The sequence below is a fragment of the Acipenser ruthenus genome, chromosome 27 (genome assembly GCF_902713425.1).
Source record: "Acipenser ruthenus chromosome 27, fAciRut3.2 maternal haplotype, whole genome shotgun sequence".
Classification (NCBI taxonomy): Eukaryota; Metazoa; Chordata; class Actinopteri; order Acipenseriformes; family Acipenseridae; genus Acipenser; species Acipenser ruthenus.
In genome coordinates this window covers 7366396-7387882 of record NC_081215.1, presented here as the reverse complement: position 1 = coordinate 7387882, position 21487 = coordinate 7366396, and the positions used below count along the sequence as shown (strand labels likewise).

The window sequence follows — 21487 nt, the reverse complement described above, 5'->3', positions numbered from 1 at the left end:
GGGTGTTCTACTGACTTAAAATTACAGCAGCAATGGGGTGTTCTAATAAATTTGCGCAGTACTTTGTTTCATACCGTTACCAAGTTTCTAGTTAACGGAAAAAGATAACCCCTCCTGAGGATGCGCGCACTGACATGGAGACTGAGAAACTCACGTACCAGCTGCTTCTCAGTCTAAGAAGAAAGATATCTGCATTCGCTGTCAGTCAGAAATATCCAACTGCAATGACGGCTAACAACTAATTCAGATATTGGCGGCGACTGATGACTTTGACTTATGGTAGCTAATTGGGTGTCTAGTGTCTTCTCAGATGAGTGAGATCACCGAAAGTGCACAAGTGACCACAGTACCTTTTAATATGGTGTTGCCCATTCCTCAGCTGTCCATCAACGGGAAGAAGGTGGACATCTCGTACAGCTTCACAGACAGCAGGAACATTGCGCAGTGCTATGACGAGAGCCCCTGTGACCGCATGCCCTGTCTCCATGGTGGCTCATGCCTGCTCACAGGAGAATTCGAGTACCAGTGCATCTGCCGGGATGGATATAAAGGTGAGCTCTTAGGCCCTGTCCACACTATGCCTTTAAACCGTATTAGTTGCATTTAAGCCGGCTTAAAAGTGCTAAATACGGTTTGCGTCCACATTATGCAGCATTTAATACCGTACTCGAGAACCGGACTCAAGACCACCTCAGAAAGTAGTTTCGAGTCCGGTTCTAATTAGATCGCATCAGGTAGTGCGGTTTATCAGAAGTGTGGACGCTGTAATACCAAACTACATTTTTTGTGTATCCTCCAATATCCCCAAATGCTTTGTGGTATGTTTGGCGAAATAGTCAGAGCAGGCGCCTGAAGGACTTGGTATCAGTGTACACTCCGCACTAGGTATTCATTTTTATGCTTCAAAAAATTTGTCTGGACATCTCTGTTAAACTAGTGGGGAAAATAACAAAAACACAACGTTAAATTAGGCGACTGCAAAAATGAAATGTGAGTTAAAAGTAGGCACGGGGACGAACAAATTACGTAATTTGTCAGCTCTGTTTGAAATAAAATTAAGAGGACCAGAATTAGGCTCAGGCAAGATATGAAGGTAAAAACAGATTGTTTTGTAATTAACAGCTTTTTCTGAGTTGAATTATAAAACAGAATCAGCTCAATTTGTTTAAAGGGACTTCACCTGATTAAAAATAAAACCTGAAAACTTCAAGCCCTACTTGTGTGTGTGTGTGTGTGTGTTCGGATTTACTTTTTCCACAATACTTGTTATATTTCTTTTTAGCAATGTGCACCTCTGTTAATATGGGGCATAACACATTATTTTAAAATAAAATACAGTGCATGGTGGGATACTATCGTATTAATTTCCACAGTTCGTTGCGCTGCTGGGAATTGTAACTGAACTATTCTAATGGTGTGTGGACGCAATAAGCCTGACTAAACATGAAACGGTACTTCAGTGTGGACGCTTTGAGCTGTAATTAATTAGAGCGGTTTCGAGTATGGTTCTCGAGATCGGTTATGTAGTGTGGACAGGGCCTTAAACAACAGCAGACATTTCTACATGGATGTTTAGCAACTCTTTGCAGCTTCTGTCTCCTCTTGTCGCTGATAACTATTCACATGCACATGAACACGTTGCTAACCCTGCAATCCTAGTAATGTTGCTGTCAGAAACACTTGGATCCTTTAAAGACCTGATAATGTTCTGAGGTCAGTCAGCTACTAGGAACCGGGCGAGTATAGATGGGCTGAATGGCCTCTTCTCGTTTGTAAGCTTTCTTACAGTAGGTTATGTTCTTAGTAAGAAACTGTAGTGGTTGATTACATCACATTTGATTACAAAGACTCACAATTGCATTGCCCGTTTGCATTGTCATTGTGTTTAGAGAGTTGAAATTCATACTGTATTATAATAGTGTCCCAATGTTAGAAGTAAAAAAGAAAAAGGGTAAATATTTCTCTTTGGTGTGTTCTGTTTTCAGGGGATCGCTGTGAGATCTTCAAGGACATGTGTCTGTCAGGAAATCCATGCAAGAATGGAGGGAGCTGCAGCAAAAACCAGTGTCTGTGTCTGCTGGGATTTACTGGGCAGCTCTGTGAAAAAGGTGAGTAACTGAAAAGAAGGATTCCAACTGTTGCTGGTCTATTGCTTCACAATTCTTTATATCATTTGAAGGTGATGCCATGCACCTGGGGTACTACAGAGCTGGATTTCCATTGCAAATCAAACCCTATAACTGTTTGTATAAGCACCCTGTTCTTTCTGGATATGTATATCTGAAACATGCCAGTAACTGTTTAAATATCTTACCTGTAATTTCTCTTTTCATTGTTAACATCCTGACAACTTTTTACACTTCTAAAAAATGTAATGAAGGGGACCCGTTTTACTACTGTACACTGACTGTATGCTGCTTTATTGCTGTTATTAGGTGAAAGTATTATAATACTGTTACATCACAAATATAGTGGATTTCATGCAGGGCCAAATCAGTTTCAGATAATCGTTTTAATGAATTTTAGTAGGAATACACAGGACATGGTTTAATAACAAAACTAAACAACCCACGAATGCAAAAACATTTAATATTTACATTTTTTTGCATGAGGAGCCCCTGTTAATGCTGAAGTCAGTGCAATGTAAGCTTTGCAACGGAGTCAATAAAACGATTTATGGTAGTTCTGATACAGCTAAGAAAGACCATCGGTTACATACCAGCATGCTTTCAGTAAATACATAAAAGTAAATAATCTCTTAATAAACTGTGGGAGTTTCTGCCACCCTTTCCTACAGTGGGTACTTGGCCCCCTTGCGCTCAAACTGTCTCGTATGAACTTTATTCCCAATTGCACAGGACTGACTGACACGGAGCCTGAGTGGCATGCAGAGGGTAGCGGGGGGAATGGTACAGTATATCAGAAGTCTGTGTGATGTCCATAACTAACTGGGAATATTGGTGGCAGTAATGGGATCTAACACTCAGTCAGCTATACCTCTCTTTACTCCTCAATATTTGTTTTTTGGAATTGGTGTCTTGTCAATTATTAAATAAGTTAAAAGGGTTACAAGGGTTAAAATAAGGTTTACATATTTAAAAATAGGTATCATTCCATTAGTTACATGGCTTTCAAACATATTCAGACAGTAGCCCCAAGCTTTAATAAACAGTTTTATATGGTATAGTATTAATACAAAAAAAATCTTTTAACTCTTTTTAATTTCTCAAACGTTTGATCAGTATTGAAGTACTAGTCCTTTTATTTTAACCTCTTGAATGAGGGATAAGGAACAAAATGAAGGGAATGGGGACCTTGACTGCTGCACACTGACACTACTGGTAAACCCGCATAGTTCAATCCAATGTTCTGTCACTAATTAGATGAACATATGACATTTAAAAATACTTTTGCATGAAGCAAATATTAATATACAATAACAAGAACCCATGACTGATAAGAGACGTGTGTATTTTGTTAAACAGTCAGCTATCTTTCTACTCTGAGTTAGAATATAGAACACTTCTCTTTTGACCCATGTCCTATTATTAATCCCCATTGGTGTGACCAAGACCTTATAGATTTGTTTTTTAATGCACAACTCAATAATGTAACCTTCCCCTTTCACACTTATTGGCAAGTCTTGTGAATCTATGGAGTAACTCATCCTAAATCCACATTGTCTTTACTCTTCACATGAGAGAACTGTCATGAACCTTTGTGGGCTGGCTGAACTCCATCTCTCCACCTCACACTACTGGTGTTTGGATTGTGGGCTGGCTGAACTCCATCTCTCCACCTCACCCTATTGGTGTTTGGATTGTGGGCTGGCTGAACTCCATCTCTCCACCTCACCCTATTGGTGTTTGGATTGTGGGCTGGCTGAACTCCATCTCTCCACCTCACGCTATTGGTGGGAGTAGCGGTAGTTGAATGCAGAGTGACAACCTGACAAAATGTTTGTTAAAGATATTAAAAAGTTGAAGTCCCTTTTACCAGAACTGGTATCGGCAAACAAACTGGATGAGAATGGATCAGAGTTTCAAAGGACTGTATACGTTCTGTGTTTTTAACTGTGATATATTGTTTTTTATTGATGTTTCTCGAGGAAATTGGAATGCTTTTTTAAATGTGAAACCCAACAAAAATGAATGTCACTAACAAATTCGTCATACGATTCTAACATATTCGGTCTGTCCATTGTCTAATTACAATACTTTATTTAAAAGTGGTTTATATTGTATACATGTTTTAAATACAAGGATGTCTAAACTATGCATTTCTATTAATTGTTACTGATTGTCTTAAAGCATAACCTATGCTTTTAAAATGGATTATCTTACCTCTTAATAGCACTAGCAACAGCATTACGACTCCCAGTAGTGTATATCCACATTACAACCCTATAGATCAAAAGCTGCTGCTGTTCTGTAGTACACAACCACTTCCTGTTCTGTGGGTCAAACACACTCCAATTGTTAAGCTGCAATCAGACCATGTGATCTGCAGAACAGGAAGCAAGATTTTTAACATATAATCCAGTGTTGGAGTTAAAAAAACAAATGTATCCTGAATAAAAAAATTAAAGACATGCATATTTTAACAATCTAAACATTGACGTATCTAAATACTGTTGCTTTTTAACTTTAAATTGATCCAGGTAAGGTTTTCCACCAGGAGTGATTTAATATACCTACTTATTAACATTATTACAAACAATAAAAATACAGTGATGGTTCGCTAAAAATAAGGTGTATTCATCTGACAGCGACAGTATAAAGATCCGCCTCTGTGTATAGCACTAAAATAGACCTCATAATGGTGTTAATGCTAAAAGGAGGAAAGAAAATACATTTTAAAGTTTACATAGCAAGAACGAGTATAAACAACACTGTACCAGGTCGTTATTTCATTCATATTACTTTTTTCCCCCATACTAGATTACTGTTATGCACTGTGTTGTTCAACTGCTGGTAAAAAGCCCTAAAGTGGGCTGTGTTTATCTGATGATGAAGAAATAATGGGTTCAACTGCTTTCACACACTGTGGAACCTGCTATTCAATTCTCAGCTAGTGCAGTCATTACTCATTGTCTTTACAATAGGAGTGTAGTCCAGAACTAACACACTGACTACTATAGACATTCCATTTGCATGAGTTTGTTTACACCGGATGAAGAAAGGTGCTAGTTAATGACGGAGATTCTTTTCAAAGATGTTTTTTTTAACAGTGTGCTCAAACCGCTATAGAGAAGCAGTTGGATAACCACTTTTGTCTGTGTTCTTTTCAGATTCTCCCATTCAGTACTCTGCGTATTTCCATGATGATGGCTACATGGCCTTACCCAAGCCAATGTTCCCAAGAAGGTGAGAGACAGGGTCAGAGAATAACTGAGGCTTCTGTCACTTCCAAGGGCTCATTATTAAAACCTCAATTATCAGAAATGTGGTTATCAAAAAATTATCTGAGAATCCCCTCAATGGATAGAAGCACCCTCAATCTCTGTATATTTACATAGTGTTCTATATTTAAGGAGCTAAATTAAAGCTCTAATCCGCCTGCATTAAACACTGACTTGTTTCATACCAAGCATTTTACAGGAACATATAAATAACACATGATATGAACTAGTATTGATGTGGCAAGTTGTATTTCCATAAAGTTATAAGCAGTGATTTTAATAAAACCCTTCTGTACTTCATACAGACACAGAGGATACAATGCTTAATACTTTTAACACTAGGACATGTGAACTGTCATATGAACCAGCCAATAGAAACTTCCTTAGCCTCCTTTGTGTTCCAAAATAACCAAAATCAAGAGCTTTAGCCACTAAAATGTGTCTTCAAAATGGCTTTGAAGCTGTTATTGCTGTACTAAGGCCTTGAGATTGATCCACGAAGGAACCAAGAAGTCTGTTCTGCTTTACCTAGAAGAGGCTAACTATACTAAGGAAACTTCACACAAGTATTGCATAAGATTAATGCTTATACCTAAAAAGAGAGGTGAGCCAGGATATAGAGTTGAAATCTATGCGTGCATGTGATTCGATAGCAAATATCTTACCTCATATATCTTGGCTTAAAAAGCTGTTCTAGAAATAAGTAAGGTGTTTCTTTTATTAATCTGATTTGTAGTATAATTTGATTTGTCCTTGGGAAACTATGAAAGAGTTTCCATTGTAACTGTTGTAAACTCATGGCAGTCATTGCCAAGTCATTTTTAAGAATGTCTTGTATGTAATACTATAGGAGTTACTTTGTCACAGTGTCACGACCAGAGTCAGGGTGGATATGTAAAAAGGCGTATAAATGAATCCTGTTTTAAATACCATTATACACAGCTGTAACAATAACTATATTCACGCAATTATTGTTTTGAGATTCAGCTTTTATTAGGGAGCTCCCCTAAATCCCTTGGTTAGAAAGATACAGGGTATTAATTCTTGTGACAGAGTAGTCGTCTGCCTTGTGGGTGCGTGCATTCGCTGCTGAGTGACAGGCAGGAGATCGAGATGGTGGTTGAAGTTGATACGCCCCGTAGGCGAACAGGATTTATTTACATATCAAATCAACACACCAAACAGCTTACGTGACACTACCAGCAATGGCAGCGCATGGAGCACATAGAACACAGTGTATGGAAACTTTGGTGGGATCTACAATCTCTGAATTAATCTTCTCTGCTCATTTAATAAACTAACATTGCTGAAGAGCTTGATCATGGCAGATAAACGTTTAGGGCGGATATGTGATGGGCGGATACGCGACGGATTACTGTATTTAATTCTATGGAAGTTGCTTTGACTAATTACTTGATTGCTATTCTTGTTTGTCATGTTGTACGGAAAAAATATTATTGTTTAAACTAATTGTTAAAAGTAAACGGGTTGTATTAAAATATAAGTTTCTTTTTTGGGAAAGTCCAAATCTGTTTAGAGCGTTGTCTGATTTAGCCTCGGTTACATCCGCCAATGCCATGCAGTTAGCTCCTGAATTCAGGACGAAGCACTTTAGAGATTTAACAAACACAGTATCGGAATCGTTGCAATAATAACAACACAGAGTAACTGCAAACTTTAAGCAGACCCCAAAATTGTGATAAAGGAGGTAGTGTTATTATTCAATGGCGTGCGTTTATCTTTGCACCACGAGTGCACACCCTTTATACAATCCCCTTTGTATTTCATAAGCTAGTGTTGTGTTTCAGCTCACCGGAGGCTCCTGAAACCATTGTGCTGGAGGCTCGCACCACATCAGCGGATGGGCTGATACTGTGGCAGGGAGTGGTAAGTGTGCAGATCTGAGCAGAGGAAAGCCTTGACGATAGATTCTAAAACACAGCTGGGCTTAAAGTTATAGCACCATGTGCACAAGCCTCAGCCTGGATTTACCACACCACGGAAATGCTGCTCAAACGAACAAAGCCCTGCAGTTTGTAGCTGTAGTTCATACCAGAATGTATATATTGCAGTTTTTGTTATAACAATCTGCAAAGCTCTGTTCTTTTTAGCATTCTCAAACACATATTGTTTTGGTCTCGACCTTCTATTTACTTTAATAGTCGATATGATGGTTTTCCAAGGACCACATTGTGAAGTACATACGTTTTTAAGCAGCTAAGAGGTGGGATATCACTAATTGTGGATGAATAGCAGTTGTATTCATGTTCAAAGTGGTGAATCTGTGTTCATATAATCCCCAGTTTCAGCACTTTATTCACTGCTGCGATTCCCACCTCTTGCTGGTCACTGGCAGTTGGTAGAGTTTCATGAACGATTTCCTTAACATTATTTCAGCATGCTAATATTCCAAGCACGTTCACTTAAAACTTGCTTCCATTGCCTTTTGAGTTTTGTTCTGATTGCTTACCCACACTAACTGCATTTCCATTTTGTTCAGGACCCCAATGGTGCATCCCACCAGCTGCATGATTTTAATGAGGTATTCATACTTAATCATGCGATAAGCTTTTGTTTTTCATCACATATCCATTCCATGCTCTCTCTGTGTTATTGAACACTGTTAATTGCCTTGTTTTTAAATGATGACCAAAGGCAACGTGCGCCTGTTTATGCATCTCACAATGGTCCATAGCTGCCATCCATTTTAAAATGTGGAACATACGGAGTTGTGATGCATATAGAAACCTTTTGAAAATTCAGCTATATGCTTTAAAATCTCAATCATACATTTTGAATAAATCTAAAGCCACTGTGATAATGCTTTATTTTGTGTGGTGTAAGTAATTCATATGCAATTTCATATATTGAATGGGCTTCACCCCAGCAACATAGAAAATGATTTTTTTTCATAGAGCGCTCATTGTGGATTTGATGGACTTCTGTCATGTAACTGAAGACAAACTATATGACCCTGTTGCATTCTGAAGAGACAGTTAATAGTAAAAACATTGTTCTTTTTAAATGTGCTTTTAGGAGCTGGGAGAAGATGGAAAAAGCAAGGACTTTGTGAGCCTGGGTTTACAAGATGGACATCTGGTCTTCAGGTAAAAAAAAAATATATGATAAAATGTTATTTTATTCAATTGGCCCAATTTTTCTGCAGTATAAAACTAGAAAGAAACAACAATGGATAACCTATAATAACCTATAAAGATACCACAGCAGACATTTCCAAAAATAAAGATTTTGATGGACATGAAGACTGAACTTCTCCCTCACTTCGCTGTGTTACCTAGCCCTGTTGTCGATGCTGAATCATTTAGCTCTTTTAAGACCTAACCTGACAAAGTTTGGGATTAATCAGCAACTAGGAATCAATGAGCATTGATGTGCTGCATGGCCTCCTCTTGTATCGAATTTTCTTATGCTCTTATGCTCCAGGGCAGGCTTGATGCATGCTCGCAGGATGGGGTAATTTGTAAAGGAACCTCCCATTGCCACTGTTTGTGCTGTCCCTGGATCAATGGAGAGGACTCCAGTCTCCAGAGCTGCCAATTCCGCACCAGCACTAGTTAGTGGTCAGAGGCATTGATGGGTCTATATCATTTGTCATTGATGGATACTGTGTCATGACTTTCTGTTCACAGCTACCAGCTGGGCAGTGGTGAAGCTATCATCGTGTCAGAAGATCCGATTAATGATGGAGACTGGCACAAGATAACTGCAGTGCGGTATGACCAAAAAACATTTTATATTTGATTTTGTCTATTTTCAAGGGGTAACAATGAAAACTTTCTCATCTCTTATTTGCATAACAGGTTTTATACTATAGCCTTATCCATTCTATGGGTCTATTTTACTGATCTAAACAGTGGTGGATCTGAACAGAGGTTTTGCCCCCACATGTGATTTATTGAGCCACATGTTAACAATATTACATAAAATAAAGTGAAACGAACTGGAGGGAGAATTTAGTGTTTGAATACCCAATAAAGATAATCAATTAATATATGTTTTGGTTTTACCTTAATTAGCACTCAAAGTGAACAAGATCATGTAGATAATAATTGACAATAAAACATCAAACACTTATTTCTTTTTATGAATTTTATCAAGTTTGTAAAATACGGTAAAAAAACTGAAAATAAAATTAGTATCAATACAGCACAAGTCAGTATTAATCTCTGCAAGCAACAATATCCAGATAATTCAGCTTTAGTATAAATGTCAACTACATGTAAGATCAAACATTCATTAAATGTCTATAATTTGTCTTTTCTACAAGAACTAATAATACTCTTAAGTCAGCAGATATAATACGACTATGCAAGCAGGATAAATATGAGTCAGTAAATATGGCAAATATTATGAAATCGTACGTAATACTTTATCAAACAGTTGTTAAAAAATATATATCCTTTGATTACACTATGTAACACAATGTTTGTTCCTGGGTAGTAAGTGTTATTTCCTAATTGCTTATGCCTCAAAAGTATAGAAAATGGCTATTATTCCCCACAAACTTTGCTTTTGTGACCAGAACAGTGATATTTTGAAATTTACCTATTTCCAATGAGAAAACTGGCGAATTTGTGTCTTTTCGTTCACATAAAGTCAGAAAAAAACAACATATGTATCCAAATTAACATGTATTTATACTAAAGTAATACAAAAATGACTACAAAAGGTTTAGAAGTGAGTAGTTTTTCGAGATTTACGATTATACTATAAATAACTTTCATGAATCAGCCCCCAAATGTAGTCTCCCATCATGTACTCGTTATACTGTCCTTGGTAGCGGCGTTCAAAGTCCAGTATATCCTGGTGGAAGCGCTCGCCTTGCTCCTCCGAGTACGCTCCCATGTTCTCCTTGAATTTACCAAGATGAGCATCAAGGATATGGACTTTGAGGGACATCCTACAGCCCATTGTGCCGTAGTTCTTCACCAGAGTCTCAACCAGCTCCACATAGTTTTCGGCCTTGTGATTGCCCAGGAAGCCCCGAACCACTGCGACAAAGCTGTTCCAAGCCGCTTTCTCCTTACTAGTGAGCTTCTTGGGGAATTCATTGCACTCCAGGATCTTCTTTATCTGTCGTCCGACGAAGAGACCGGCTTTGACCTTTGCCTCAGACAGCTTAGGGAAGAAGTCTTGAAGGTACTTGAAGGCTGCCGACTCCTTATCTAGAGCTCTGACAAATTGTTTCATAAGGCCCAATTTGATGTGCAGTGGTGGCATCAGCACCTTCCGGGGGTCCACCAGTGGCTCCCACTTGACGTTGTTCCTCCCCACAGAGAACTCGGTCCGCTGTGGCCAGTCCCGCCTGTGGTAGTGCGCCTTGGTGTCCCTGCTGTCCCAAAGGCAAAGATAGCAGGGAAACTTGGTAAAACCGCCTTGGAGACCCATCAGGAATGCCACCATTTTTAAGTCTCCTATGACCTCCCAGCCGTACTCATCATACTTCAAGGCGTCCAGCAAGGTCTTGATGCTGTTGTAATCCTCTTTGAGGTGCACCGAGTGAGCCAGGGGAAGAGACGGGTACTTGTTACCATTATGGAGCAGCTATTTATATTACTGGAAAGTTCTAGCAGTTACTCCAAGTTTACTCAGCACTGAATCTATCTGGAATGTTCTGGAAAATAGATAAATTTCAAAATATCACTGTCCTGGTCACAAAAGCAAAGTTTGTGGGGAATAATAGCCATTTTCTATACTTTTGAGGCATAAGCAATTAGGAAATAACACTTACTACCCAGGAACCAAAAAAAAAAAAAAAATGTTACATGGTGTTAGAATTCACAGCACATAACAACAATTTGTTTTATTCTTAAACAACTCCAGCACCTCTTATTCAATTTCTTAGATCACTTTGATTATTCTAGCTGTTTCGCTGGTAATTTACTTTCATAAAATATTCAAACTAGCCCTTTTGTTATGAAGCAATGTGTGACGCACCCCTTTTACATTCCACAACATCAACCTTTCTGCAAATCTGCATGTATTACACTCCCCAAGTACAGCTTCAGAAATTCTCTATTTAGTTCAGCAAGAGAAAATGCTTAATTCAGATTGCAGTGTTGATACAGTGTGTGAGGACTCAGCAGGGCGATGTCCATTCAGACCCAAACTGAATCTCTGCTTTGGAACGCAAGGGGTTAACAGAAACTGCAAGTGCTGAAGTTTTAATTATAAAGATGTTTGACCTTTTACCTGCTTCCACGGTCCTACTGTACAGCAGTCTGTGAAAAATCAAGTTAAGATCTGCCACTGTTTAGACCCCTTAATTCTAACCTAACCTTTCTTTAATTATGAATGGATGTAGAATGACTGATGATACAGGATCCAGATTGCACTGATTCCTGGTGGGAAGCAGATCTTCTGATTGGACCTCTCTTCAAGGCAGTGCTCTCCTTCACTGGTCTATGTAGGCAGCAGTGTGGAGTAGTGGTTAGGGCTCTGGACTCTTGACCGGAGGGTTGTGGGTTCATTCCCAGGTGGGGGACACTGCTGCTGTACCCTTGAGCAAGGTACTTTACCTAGATTGCTCCAGTAAAAACCAACTGTATAAATGGGTAATTGTATGTAAAAATAATGTGAGATCTTATAACAATTGTAAGTCGCCCTGGATAAGGGCGTTTGCTAAGAAATAAATAATAATAATAATAATAATAATAATAGTAATATGTAGCTGCTGTAGTTCTAGGAAGTAATTAAGTCAATTCATTCTCAAACAGGGCTGGGAGAGTGGGCTCCATCCAAATCGATGGAGACGACATTGTGAGAGGAGAGTCGGGAGGAACCAAGGTCATGGTCAACACCCAAGGCAACATCTACCTAGGTAAACCTATTCCAAAATATATTAGAATGGATAACGCACACGACTGAGAAATATTGACTGAGAAATCACGATTCCTCTCATAATTAGTTTTTCTTAATGTATTTGTGTTATCTGCTATGTGTAAAGGACTATGTATTACACTGCAGTATTCCAATACGTTGTTTAGTTCCTGGGTGTAAATAAGCAATTGTCTTGGCTGTGGGATTGGAGGATGCTTACTTAGATTCTTCTCCTAAGATGTTGTGGGGAATTGTTGTGGTGAGGGGACGTATAAATGTTAGTGTCAAATATTATGTTATGAACATCCAATGATTTATTTTGTTGCCAGGTGGGGCTCCAGATATCTTCACGCTCACGGGAGGGAAATTCTCCTCTGGTGTCACAGGTTGCATAAGGAACGTCGTGTTAATGAACGCCAGACCAGGAGACCAGCCGCAGCAGCCCATTGATCTTCAGGTTCACGCTGAGGAGGGTGTTCACGTGGAAAAGTGCCCTTCATAGGTCATTTACAAAGACAAAACAGAGACTTTGGAGGAAGAAAAACACACGCATATACAAAAAAAAAAAAAAAATGGTGCTTTGCTGCTACCAAAAAAACAAAAGGATTGTCTTGTCTTCTGTTATATGAATACCAAAAAAAAAAATGAACAAGAAGTCTTTATGAAGTCCACTTCAGTGTTGTTTTTTGAATGAAGGATTATAACAAACCCACAATCCAGGTCGGGTTACATATTACCAGCAGTAGCCATAAGGGAGCATCGCTGTAGCCCTTTGACAATCCTACGGAGTTTGATATGTTTTTACAGCACTGGTTTTATTCATTTCTTTTTTTGAATATTAAGGGGGGGGGAACAAACTAAGCCTGTCCTGCTATTTTAATTTCTAGAGCCTGGGTTCTCATACAGTGTCGTATGGCTTTGTGGCCTAGCTGTGTTAATACTTGAAGACGTTTAGGCCTTCTAGTCATTAATTTCTCTCTTCTTTTTTATTATTTTTATTTGTTTTGTCCTGCGAACCACTTGGTGAGAGTTCTCAGAGCCTTAACTCAAGGAAGGGTAGCCAAAGACACCATGCAACAATATTGCCTACGCCTGGACAAAATAAGGAGATTGCGCTCGGCATTTATTTTCAGTTCTCCTCATGTAATTGACTGTTACATTTTGAGCCACTGTTACAACTGTAAAATAAAAACAGTTTGGATCATGACAATACCTAATACAATGGTGCTAATTTTAGGGAATTTAATCCCAAAACAATTTTTAAAAAATGTATTTCCTTTTGGTTGCCACAGCAACCCTGGAAATTCCATACTTCAGGCAATTTTATAATACAATATAGGTCACCAAAACCAGATAGTTGGGTTTACTTTTCCATCCCATCTCTGGGATATTATTTTTGTGCGAGAGCAATAATGCTCATTAATTTAAACCGCCAGCCGATTCCGAAAAGTTTTTTTTTAATTTTATTTAAGTTCATCGCAAACAAGTTTCTCTCGTTGTGTCCTGTAGAATTTCCGTTGAAGACCTCAGGAGAGCCTCATAAAACTGCCTCACAGGGACACCGTCCCATTTCAGGTCCACATAATGGTTTAGTTTAGGAAGAATATTAGTTTTTAGCACTTGTCATGTTGAAATGGCAGCTGGATACAAAAGTCAAGCAAGAATGTGTTATTTAGAAAGCAGTAGAATTGCAAATCCGACCGAGTTATTGCTGAGTTTGTGTTTGATAATGGAACTCCTTCTCTGGTCTTGCCTGGGCATACTTGCCATGGATGGTTGACTCTGTTACTGTTATGGCAGGGCTTCACAAACGTGTCACTTTTATATATGTTAGGATATTGCATTTTAAACTGGCACTGTCATTGCATCTAACATTGCTTTTCGTTGTAAAGCTTACAATAGCCTCACCTCTGTAACAATACACAATGCTCCTTTTTCAATCAGTGCTTTTAAAAACTTCAAAAGCAATTAAAACCTGAATCAAATTCAAACGTTCCCAGTGAATTCAGGATTTTCAAAGAAGATTGGGATTAAAATGGTGATTTAAAAGTGAGAGAAAATGGGGCATTGCAGCTTTCAAATAACCTGTTTTGTTTCTTTTACATTATTTAATGATTTAATGTACATGTGTTCAAGATTGTCGGAAGGCATGTTTTATAGATAGAGGCCTGCTTTCTGGTTCCAAGCTGATAACATCTGATGGTGGGACCGATGTCTGTGTTATTCTGTCTATTGGTTTACATGCCACATAAAATCCTTTTCAAATCCCAAAGGCTAAACAACCAAATTCAGAAGTCTTTTCCTATTTACTGTGTTATGAGATTTGGGTCATCTGATTTCTTCTAATCCATTATCTAATGTTACAACATTACACATGTCAAAACTGCCAGAAGCACAATTGTATGTGACAAGTGAACAAAAAAATAGTAGCAAACACAACAACGAACATTTCAAAAAAAGAGCAAGCAATCAGATCTTGAATTCCATTTGCCACGTACACGCTGTATTCCGAACGTTCATGGACAGAGGTTTCAACTCAAGGCATTTTCTTGATTAATAAATAGTTAGTAATAAAGAGAACTATGTTTGAAACATGCCTATGTATTTTAAATGTGAACAAAACACAGCATCAGTGTGAACTAGTGTACACGTTTTAATTCAGAACACCACAAAAGGGAAATATCTTATTGAACAAGGAGAGTCATGAGAGACTTGATGTAGGTGCCTAATCTTCAGCTGTCTGAGACATGAGTCCACTATATGCCGTCTCCATTTAAATGGACACAATATTAGCTCAACTATTAAGTGACATGGTGTAAATTACATTATATGAGGTCTCACTGGGTTTTTAATACAGTAGAAAAAGGTTTATGTGAGCGTAAATGTGGATATGGCCAAGGAGGCAATGAATCAATATTTAAATGAATTGCTTTTAAGTATAAGGATTGGATATTATTTTTATGCTTTCAAAAGTAGTAGAGTACACTGCAGAGACATTTTTGATGGAAACTAGGAACTGGTGTCCTTAAGTTTTAGTTTTATACAACAGGATCTGTTTTTATTTTGCATGCATTAGTACAAAGTTTGGGGGCAAATGTTACAGTAGTGGAAATGGAAGAACTATTGGGCAGTTTTGTGGTTGAGAGTTTTTGGTCTGTTCACTAGAATTTGGGCAATTGTCTTTTAATTGCTGTAACCCAGAAAAAGTGTAAAATCTGTGACCCTTGCCTTTTAAATGTTGTTGGATATGAATTTAGTTTTATTCACCCTAGTTGCAGCTTTAATACTACTGAATTTCATCATGTTTTTTAGCTAACATCTATAGTTTTTAAATTTTTTTTGTTTGTTAAAATGGCTTAAATACTTGTGCTACTCCATTCAGACATGTTTATCTTTGCTTTCATTAAACTTCTCCAACCGACACAGAAAGAGTTATTAAAACACGCTTCTGTTTTTTGTTTGTTCTTTGTCGAATTGCACAGTAGTTTTGGTTCAATGTGATTTAATAACAACCATGTGAGAGCTTTAACATGTTTATCAATATTGTGTTGTTTTCAAAGCTATAATGTATTATGTACTTGTCTATTATTGAATTTAATCATTTTTGTTAACTATTTTTGGATTATTCTTTCCCCTTAAACACCCAATTACAACCCCTTTAAACTGTATGTAAAGGATAATCAGGAGCATGCCTGCTCTCTATTAAAATCACACCACGGGAAGCAATATACTTCTGTGTTTATATATGAGCCTGTGCACTCTTTTTTTCATGGGAAATCAGTTATAGTTAGGGATTTGTTACCACTGTGATATATGGGAGAGCTGGTAGATACGTTGTACAATGTCTAGCAAAGGCTTTGATGCCAATGAGGCTGTCCATGGGTTATGAAATATGCTAAATGTACATGTTTGTAGGGTAAAAACTAAAAGGAAACTAAAAGTAAAGTACACTTCTAAAAATACAAGTAAAAAAAATATACATTTCTTCTCTGCCTGACATTTACACAATTGCTCAATTCTTTATTATTATTACTGCTACCTGATTAAGAAAGTTCTTCAGCCTGTTTCGACAGCCATAACATTTTTTGAGTGACCAATTATTATTTGTATTTATTTTCCTCCAATTTTGGAGGGTCCAATTATTTTTAGTGTGAGTCCCCACACAGCACAGACGTTCTGAGGGCATGTGAGCGTCCTCCGATCTCACAAGCCTAAAGCCAGAATCGCTTTTACGCCGAGCAATCCAGAGCAGAGGTGGGCGGGCTACCGATACTGGAGAACAGAGAACAGCCCTGCCTCTTATCCACTTTGAATGTGCTCGGTGACTGGCCAGTATTATTTATTTATTTATTTATTTATTTATTTCTTGGTAGACGCCCTTATCCAGGTAGGGTTCGCTGTTGCGTGATGAGGAGAAAGGATCCCTGCCGGTTTCCCATCCCCCACCCTGGGAGCCGTCAGAGCCAATGTGACGACCCCTTCGGAATCCCCAGCAAAGTTCAGCCTCTTTGCACAGCCTGGACGTGACCCGGCACTGTCCAAGCTGTGTGACTCATCCTGCGATCCCAGCAGCAGCACTTTAACTGGATGAGCCACTTGTGGACCCCAACCATAACCTTTTAATCCCATACCATAATGTTCTGAATATAACACGCATCCTGTGTATTGCACGCCACTGTCTCTCATGCGCAAGACTCAGTAATTTCATTAATGCCCCTCATAAAACTGCTCCTCTGATATGCTCAAATCTATGAGGTCACATGAACATAAACAGCTGAGCAAAGCATTTCAATGTTGAGGGCTGCTATTCACATCTGCAATATGGTGCCACCTGATGTTTTGTTTTTAGCACTGAATCCAGTTCCCTTTGGTCCAGTGATTGTATTCTCCAAAGAGATTTTTCTGTCCAGAAATTTGTTCCAAATGTATTACTGTTCAAAGTGGCACAGAAACTATTTACCTGAAAATAATGACATATTTCTCATGCAAGAATGACTCAATTACTGATACATACTGACATTTACAACTGTACTATACGTTTTAAAAGTTGTAAGATCACACAGCACACTAACATTCATTCGATGTTTTTATGTTGTAGTTCTATCCCTATGGAAAACTAAAGAAAATGATGACAATGGACATATAAAACGAATTACAGTTAAAGACATTGAAAAATGCCTGCCGTTGAATTTAAGTTTATTTTAGTATTTTTAAAGTTATGGATGATTTGGGGTTATTTCTCAATTTCACTGCTCGTTTCCCTCCCACAAAATCAAACTAGTTTTTTAAAGCACTTTGTTTTTATTAAAAAAAAAAAAAAAAAGGAATATTTTATAGCAGCACAATCAATTCAAACAACAACACAATAATAATGCAATGATCGATCTGGTAGTTTAATATTACACAATATTTAGTTTTTTACACCAAGAGCCAATATTGACAAAGTGCATGTACAGTAAAATACAGCAAAAACTGGGAAATCAAATCAACAGCAAAAACTGGATTTCAATAACCAGAAACTTATTTTTCAGTACAATACTGTTCATCTGGCTCCGGGAGTTTCAACGTCATGCTCGCCATCCCCCAAGATCCAGAGTGACGCACAAGCCACCATACATGCTATAGCTTAAAATAATGCAAAGAACAAGGTTATTGAATTACCTGCTTAAACCACAGGCATCGGTCTGCTTTTCCATAGGGCACCACTGTAATGAACAGGCAATTCACCCCATTGAATTGAATAGAAAAGCAAGGGCTGGACGCGAACTATGATCCATATGCCTCAAAGACGAACGTCTTATGTTGATGTCATGTAGATTGGCTGATGTGCTGCGAGTCTACATGGTCACTGTCCACAAGCTCTACACTACTGTTAATATAGACATTACAAAATCCGACAAGTCTTTCTAACCAGAATGAAAGGTTACATTGTTTTAAATTGCTTTTACAGTTAACAAGGTGCCAAAAGGTATTTTTTTTATTTTAAAGCAGGTGACTTTAGCTGTGCTGATATTGTGACACTGGGAAAGTACTGTATGAAATGCACCAAGTAAAAACGCATTACGATTGGTGTGTAGAGTTCATATGTTGTTCACAGTTAATAAAGGCACCAAGTTAATTCCCTATTGTATGTGGGATATTCGATCAAGTTAAATCCTGGTATTTAAATATGTGCAACATATTGCAAGTGTTTTAAAATTGCAGTCGGCATGTATGCTGCAGGACTACAGCACTGTATGTACATTATACTGTATTGTCTTGTGGTCTGGATCAGCACGCCTTGTTCACCTGGTAGAGTTAACAGTGCCATGGGAGGACGCTGTAGATGAGGCGTATGAGAGGAAGAAACTGCGGTATGCTCAACTAGCCACTGAAGCGGAACAGCGAGGATGGAGAGTTCGGGTTTACCCAGTGGAAGTGGGTTGTCGAGGATTTGTGGCACACTCTACAACCCGGTTTCTCAGAGACGTCGGATTCAGTGGCCAAGAGTTGCGTCGCACAGTGAAGAACTTATCTGAAGCAGCAGAGAGGAGCAGCAACTGGCTGTGGTTGAGACGGAAAGATTCTGGCTGGGGACAGGTAAGTAAGCTGGGCTGAGTTGAGTGGGGGACGGAGGGGGGTGATGCTGGGACGCCAGAATCACCGTCGAGCCCTCTTGAGGTGTCGTGGGCTAGTCGACGAAACACTGAGGATGGAAGGTGCCCACTTGAAAACCCCAGAGATGTACCCTACTTAGCTCAATCCAGACGGTTGTCATGCTGATGCGCTGGGGAGGCCGCACTTGGTTGATCCCCGGAGCCAGCATCGCAGCCGTTGTGTGTGCTGATGCGCCAGGGAGGCAAAATAAGCTGATCCCTGGAGCCAGCATTACACTTCAGCCATTAACACCAGACAGAAGGATATCTACATCATCATATGGAAGGAAACGTAAATGGATGGAGACGCATATGGATCATATTAGTTTACTGTAAAGCTACGTCTTAGTTGGTGCTTATCTTGGCGAGAGCCGAGTTCAAATCAGCATGAAGTTTTAACATCTACTCTCGTGTAATGGAAATCATGAAGATCTGGATACGTCCAGTGACTGCTGTGAATAGTGCAGCTGGCAACAAGGGAAAGACCTTGTGACAGCCTGGAGAGACAGCTGACAGGAGGAAAGAGACCCCATTGGGGCTGGTAAGGGTTAGCTACCCTTGTCGGCAGTATCCAGCTCTGTGTTTACAGGATGCTGGAGACACCCGCCCAAGGCTTCTAAGAAATTAAAGAGAAAAATACCCCTAGAGTCTGCGAGAGCGGGGGCGGAAGATGACTCAACGTTGGACAACACGGTTAACGACTTAGGAACGGAAACGGATATGAGTATGGAGAGTACTTCACAAAAGACTAGTTCAAGATCTGCAGTTAACAAAGACATGGAACTCCAGGTTTGTGTCTGCGGCTGGAGCAAGGCGACAACTGTCAGGGGTTTGAAGATTCATCAAGGGAGAATGAAATGCTTGAGGGAGAAGGGACAAGGGCCTCGCATTGATCAGTACTTCTTACGAAGTCAGTCAAGTCAGTCGAATGAAATCCAGCGACAGGAAGCAAACCACAGTTCGCAGGATATCAGCACCCCTGTCATAGATGTGAGGAGGACTTGCATGGACACAGTTAGTGATGAACCTAATGATCCTTGTGAACCCGGTCAGACAAACCAGCATAAGAGAGAAAAGAACCTCAACGGGCACAAGCCTGGAGTTAAATGGCCAAGAGCTTGTGAGAAAACTGCATGGGACACAGTAAACACAGATCTCTGCGTTGCATTGGAAAGATTAAGTGGAACAGTTGAAAAGAAGCTGGATAAATTTGGGGACATCATCTACGCATATGGAAGTGAGAGGTTTGGAGTTGAAAAAAGGAAGGAAAAAGTACAAACTATTCCTGGAAAGTCTAGACGGCAGCAGGAGATTGAACGCTTAGTTAGAGAAAGGAGACAGCTGAGGAACCAATGGAGAAGAGCAGAACAAAGTCAGAAGGAGGGACTCAATCTCTTACAAAGGGTCATAAAAGATAAGCTTGCAACATTGCGCAGAGCTGAGCGCCTACGGAAACGCTACAAAAAGAAGGAGCGTGCGAGAGCTAACTTTTATAAAGACCCATTCAAATTTGTAAAGAAGTTATTCACCAGTGAGAAGAATGGCACACTAAAAGCATCTAAGGTTGAGCTGGAGAGATATTTGGAGGAAACACATACAGATTCAAAAAGGCAGGAGCCTATGTCAATTCCGTCAGACATCCCACCTATCAATCCACCAGAATACCAAATGGAGGACTGTGCACCTAAGTGGAAAGAAATAGAGCAAGCTGTGAAAAAAGCAAGGGCTTCATCATCTCCAGGGCCTAATGGAGTTCCGTACAGAGTGTACAAGAGTGCTTCAGGAGTTCTACGAATTCTGTGGAAATTGATGAAAGTGGCATGGGAAAAACAGGTTGTACCAAGAGCATGGCGCCGAGCAGGTGGAGTCTTTATACCTAAAGAAAAAGATTCTACAAGCATCAGTCAGTTTCGTCCCATTTCCCTATTAAACGTAGAAGGCAAGATTTTCTTCAGCATTATTGCTCAGAGATTGTCAGCTTACCTATTAAAGAACTGCTTCATTGACACTTCAATACAAAAAGCGGGCATTCCAGGTTTCCCAGGTTGCTTAGAACACATCAATGTGATCTGGCAACAAATTCAATCAGCTAAAAAGGAGAGGAAGGAGCTCCATGTGACATTCCTGGATTTGGCTAATGCATATGGTTCAGTGCCACATGAACTACTTTGGGCAGCATTTGATTTTTTCAGTGTACCGATGACAATAACAAATTTAGTGAAAGCCTATTTTGGAGATTTGCAATTCAGTTTTTCAACTTCAGAATTCAGCACTACATGGCAATGCCTAGAGGTTGGAATAATGGCAGGATGCACCATTTCTCCACTGGCTTTTACCATGGCAATGGAAGTAATCATTAGGGCATCAAAATGGGTAGTAGGAGGAGAGCGCTTGGCTTCTGGAATGCGACTACCACCAATTCGAGCATACATGGATGACATGACAACCATGACTACAACAGTAGCCTGCACTAATCGATTATTGGGCAAATTAACCAATAACATTGAATGGGCACGAATGCAATTCAAGCCCACTAAATCAAGGAGCATCTCTATAATTAAAGGCAAAGTAGTAGATAAAACATTCTTCATTAATGGTGAGGCAATACCAA

The 21487-nt window shown here is 39.2% G+C and overlaps 1 protein-coding gene across 1 annotated transcript in view; it reads left to right on the top strand.

Moving 5' to 3' along the window:
- LOC117432294 (basement membrane-specific heparan sulfate proteoglycan core protein) overlaps positions 1-15990 on the top strand; it is a 196923-nt gene extending 180933 nt beyond the window's left edge. The window contains exons 76-84 of the mRNA XM_059002103.1: positions 380-551; positions 1986-2108; positions 2859-2909; positions 5291-5366; positions 7210-7288; positions 8438-8508; positions 9052-9135; positions 12139-12242; positions 12571-15990. Of these exons, the coding sequence (XP_058858086.1) occupies positions 380-551; positions 1986-2108; positions 2859-2909; positions 5291-5366; positions 7210-7288; positions 8438-8508; positions 9052-9135; positions 12139-12242; positions 12571-12743 (933 nt within the window). The 3' untranslated portion in view covers positions 12744-15990. The remainder of the gene's footprint in view (positions 1-379; positions 552-1985; positions 2109-2858; positions 2910-5290; positions 5367-7209; positions 7289-8437; positions 8509-9051; positions 9136-12138; positions 12243-12570) is intronic.
- Positions 15991-21487: the final 5497 nt, after the last annotated feature.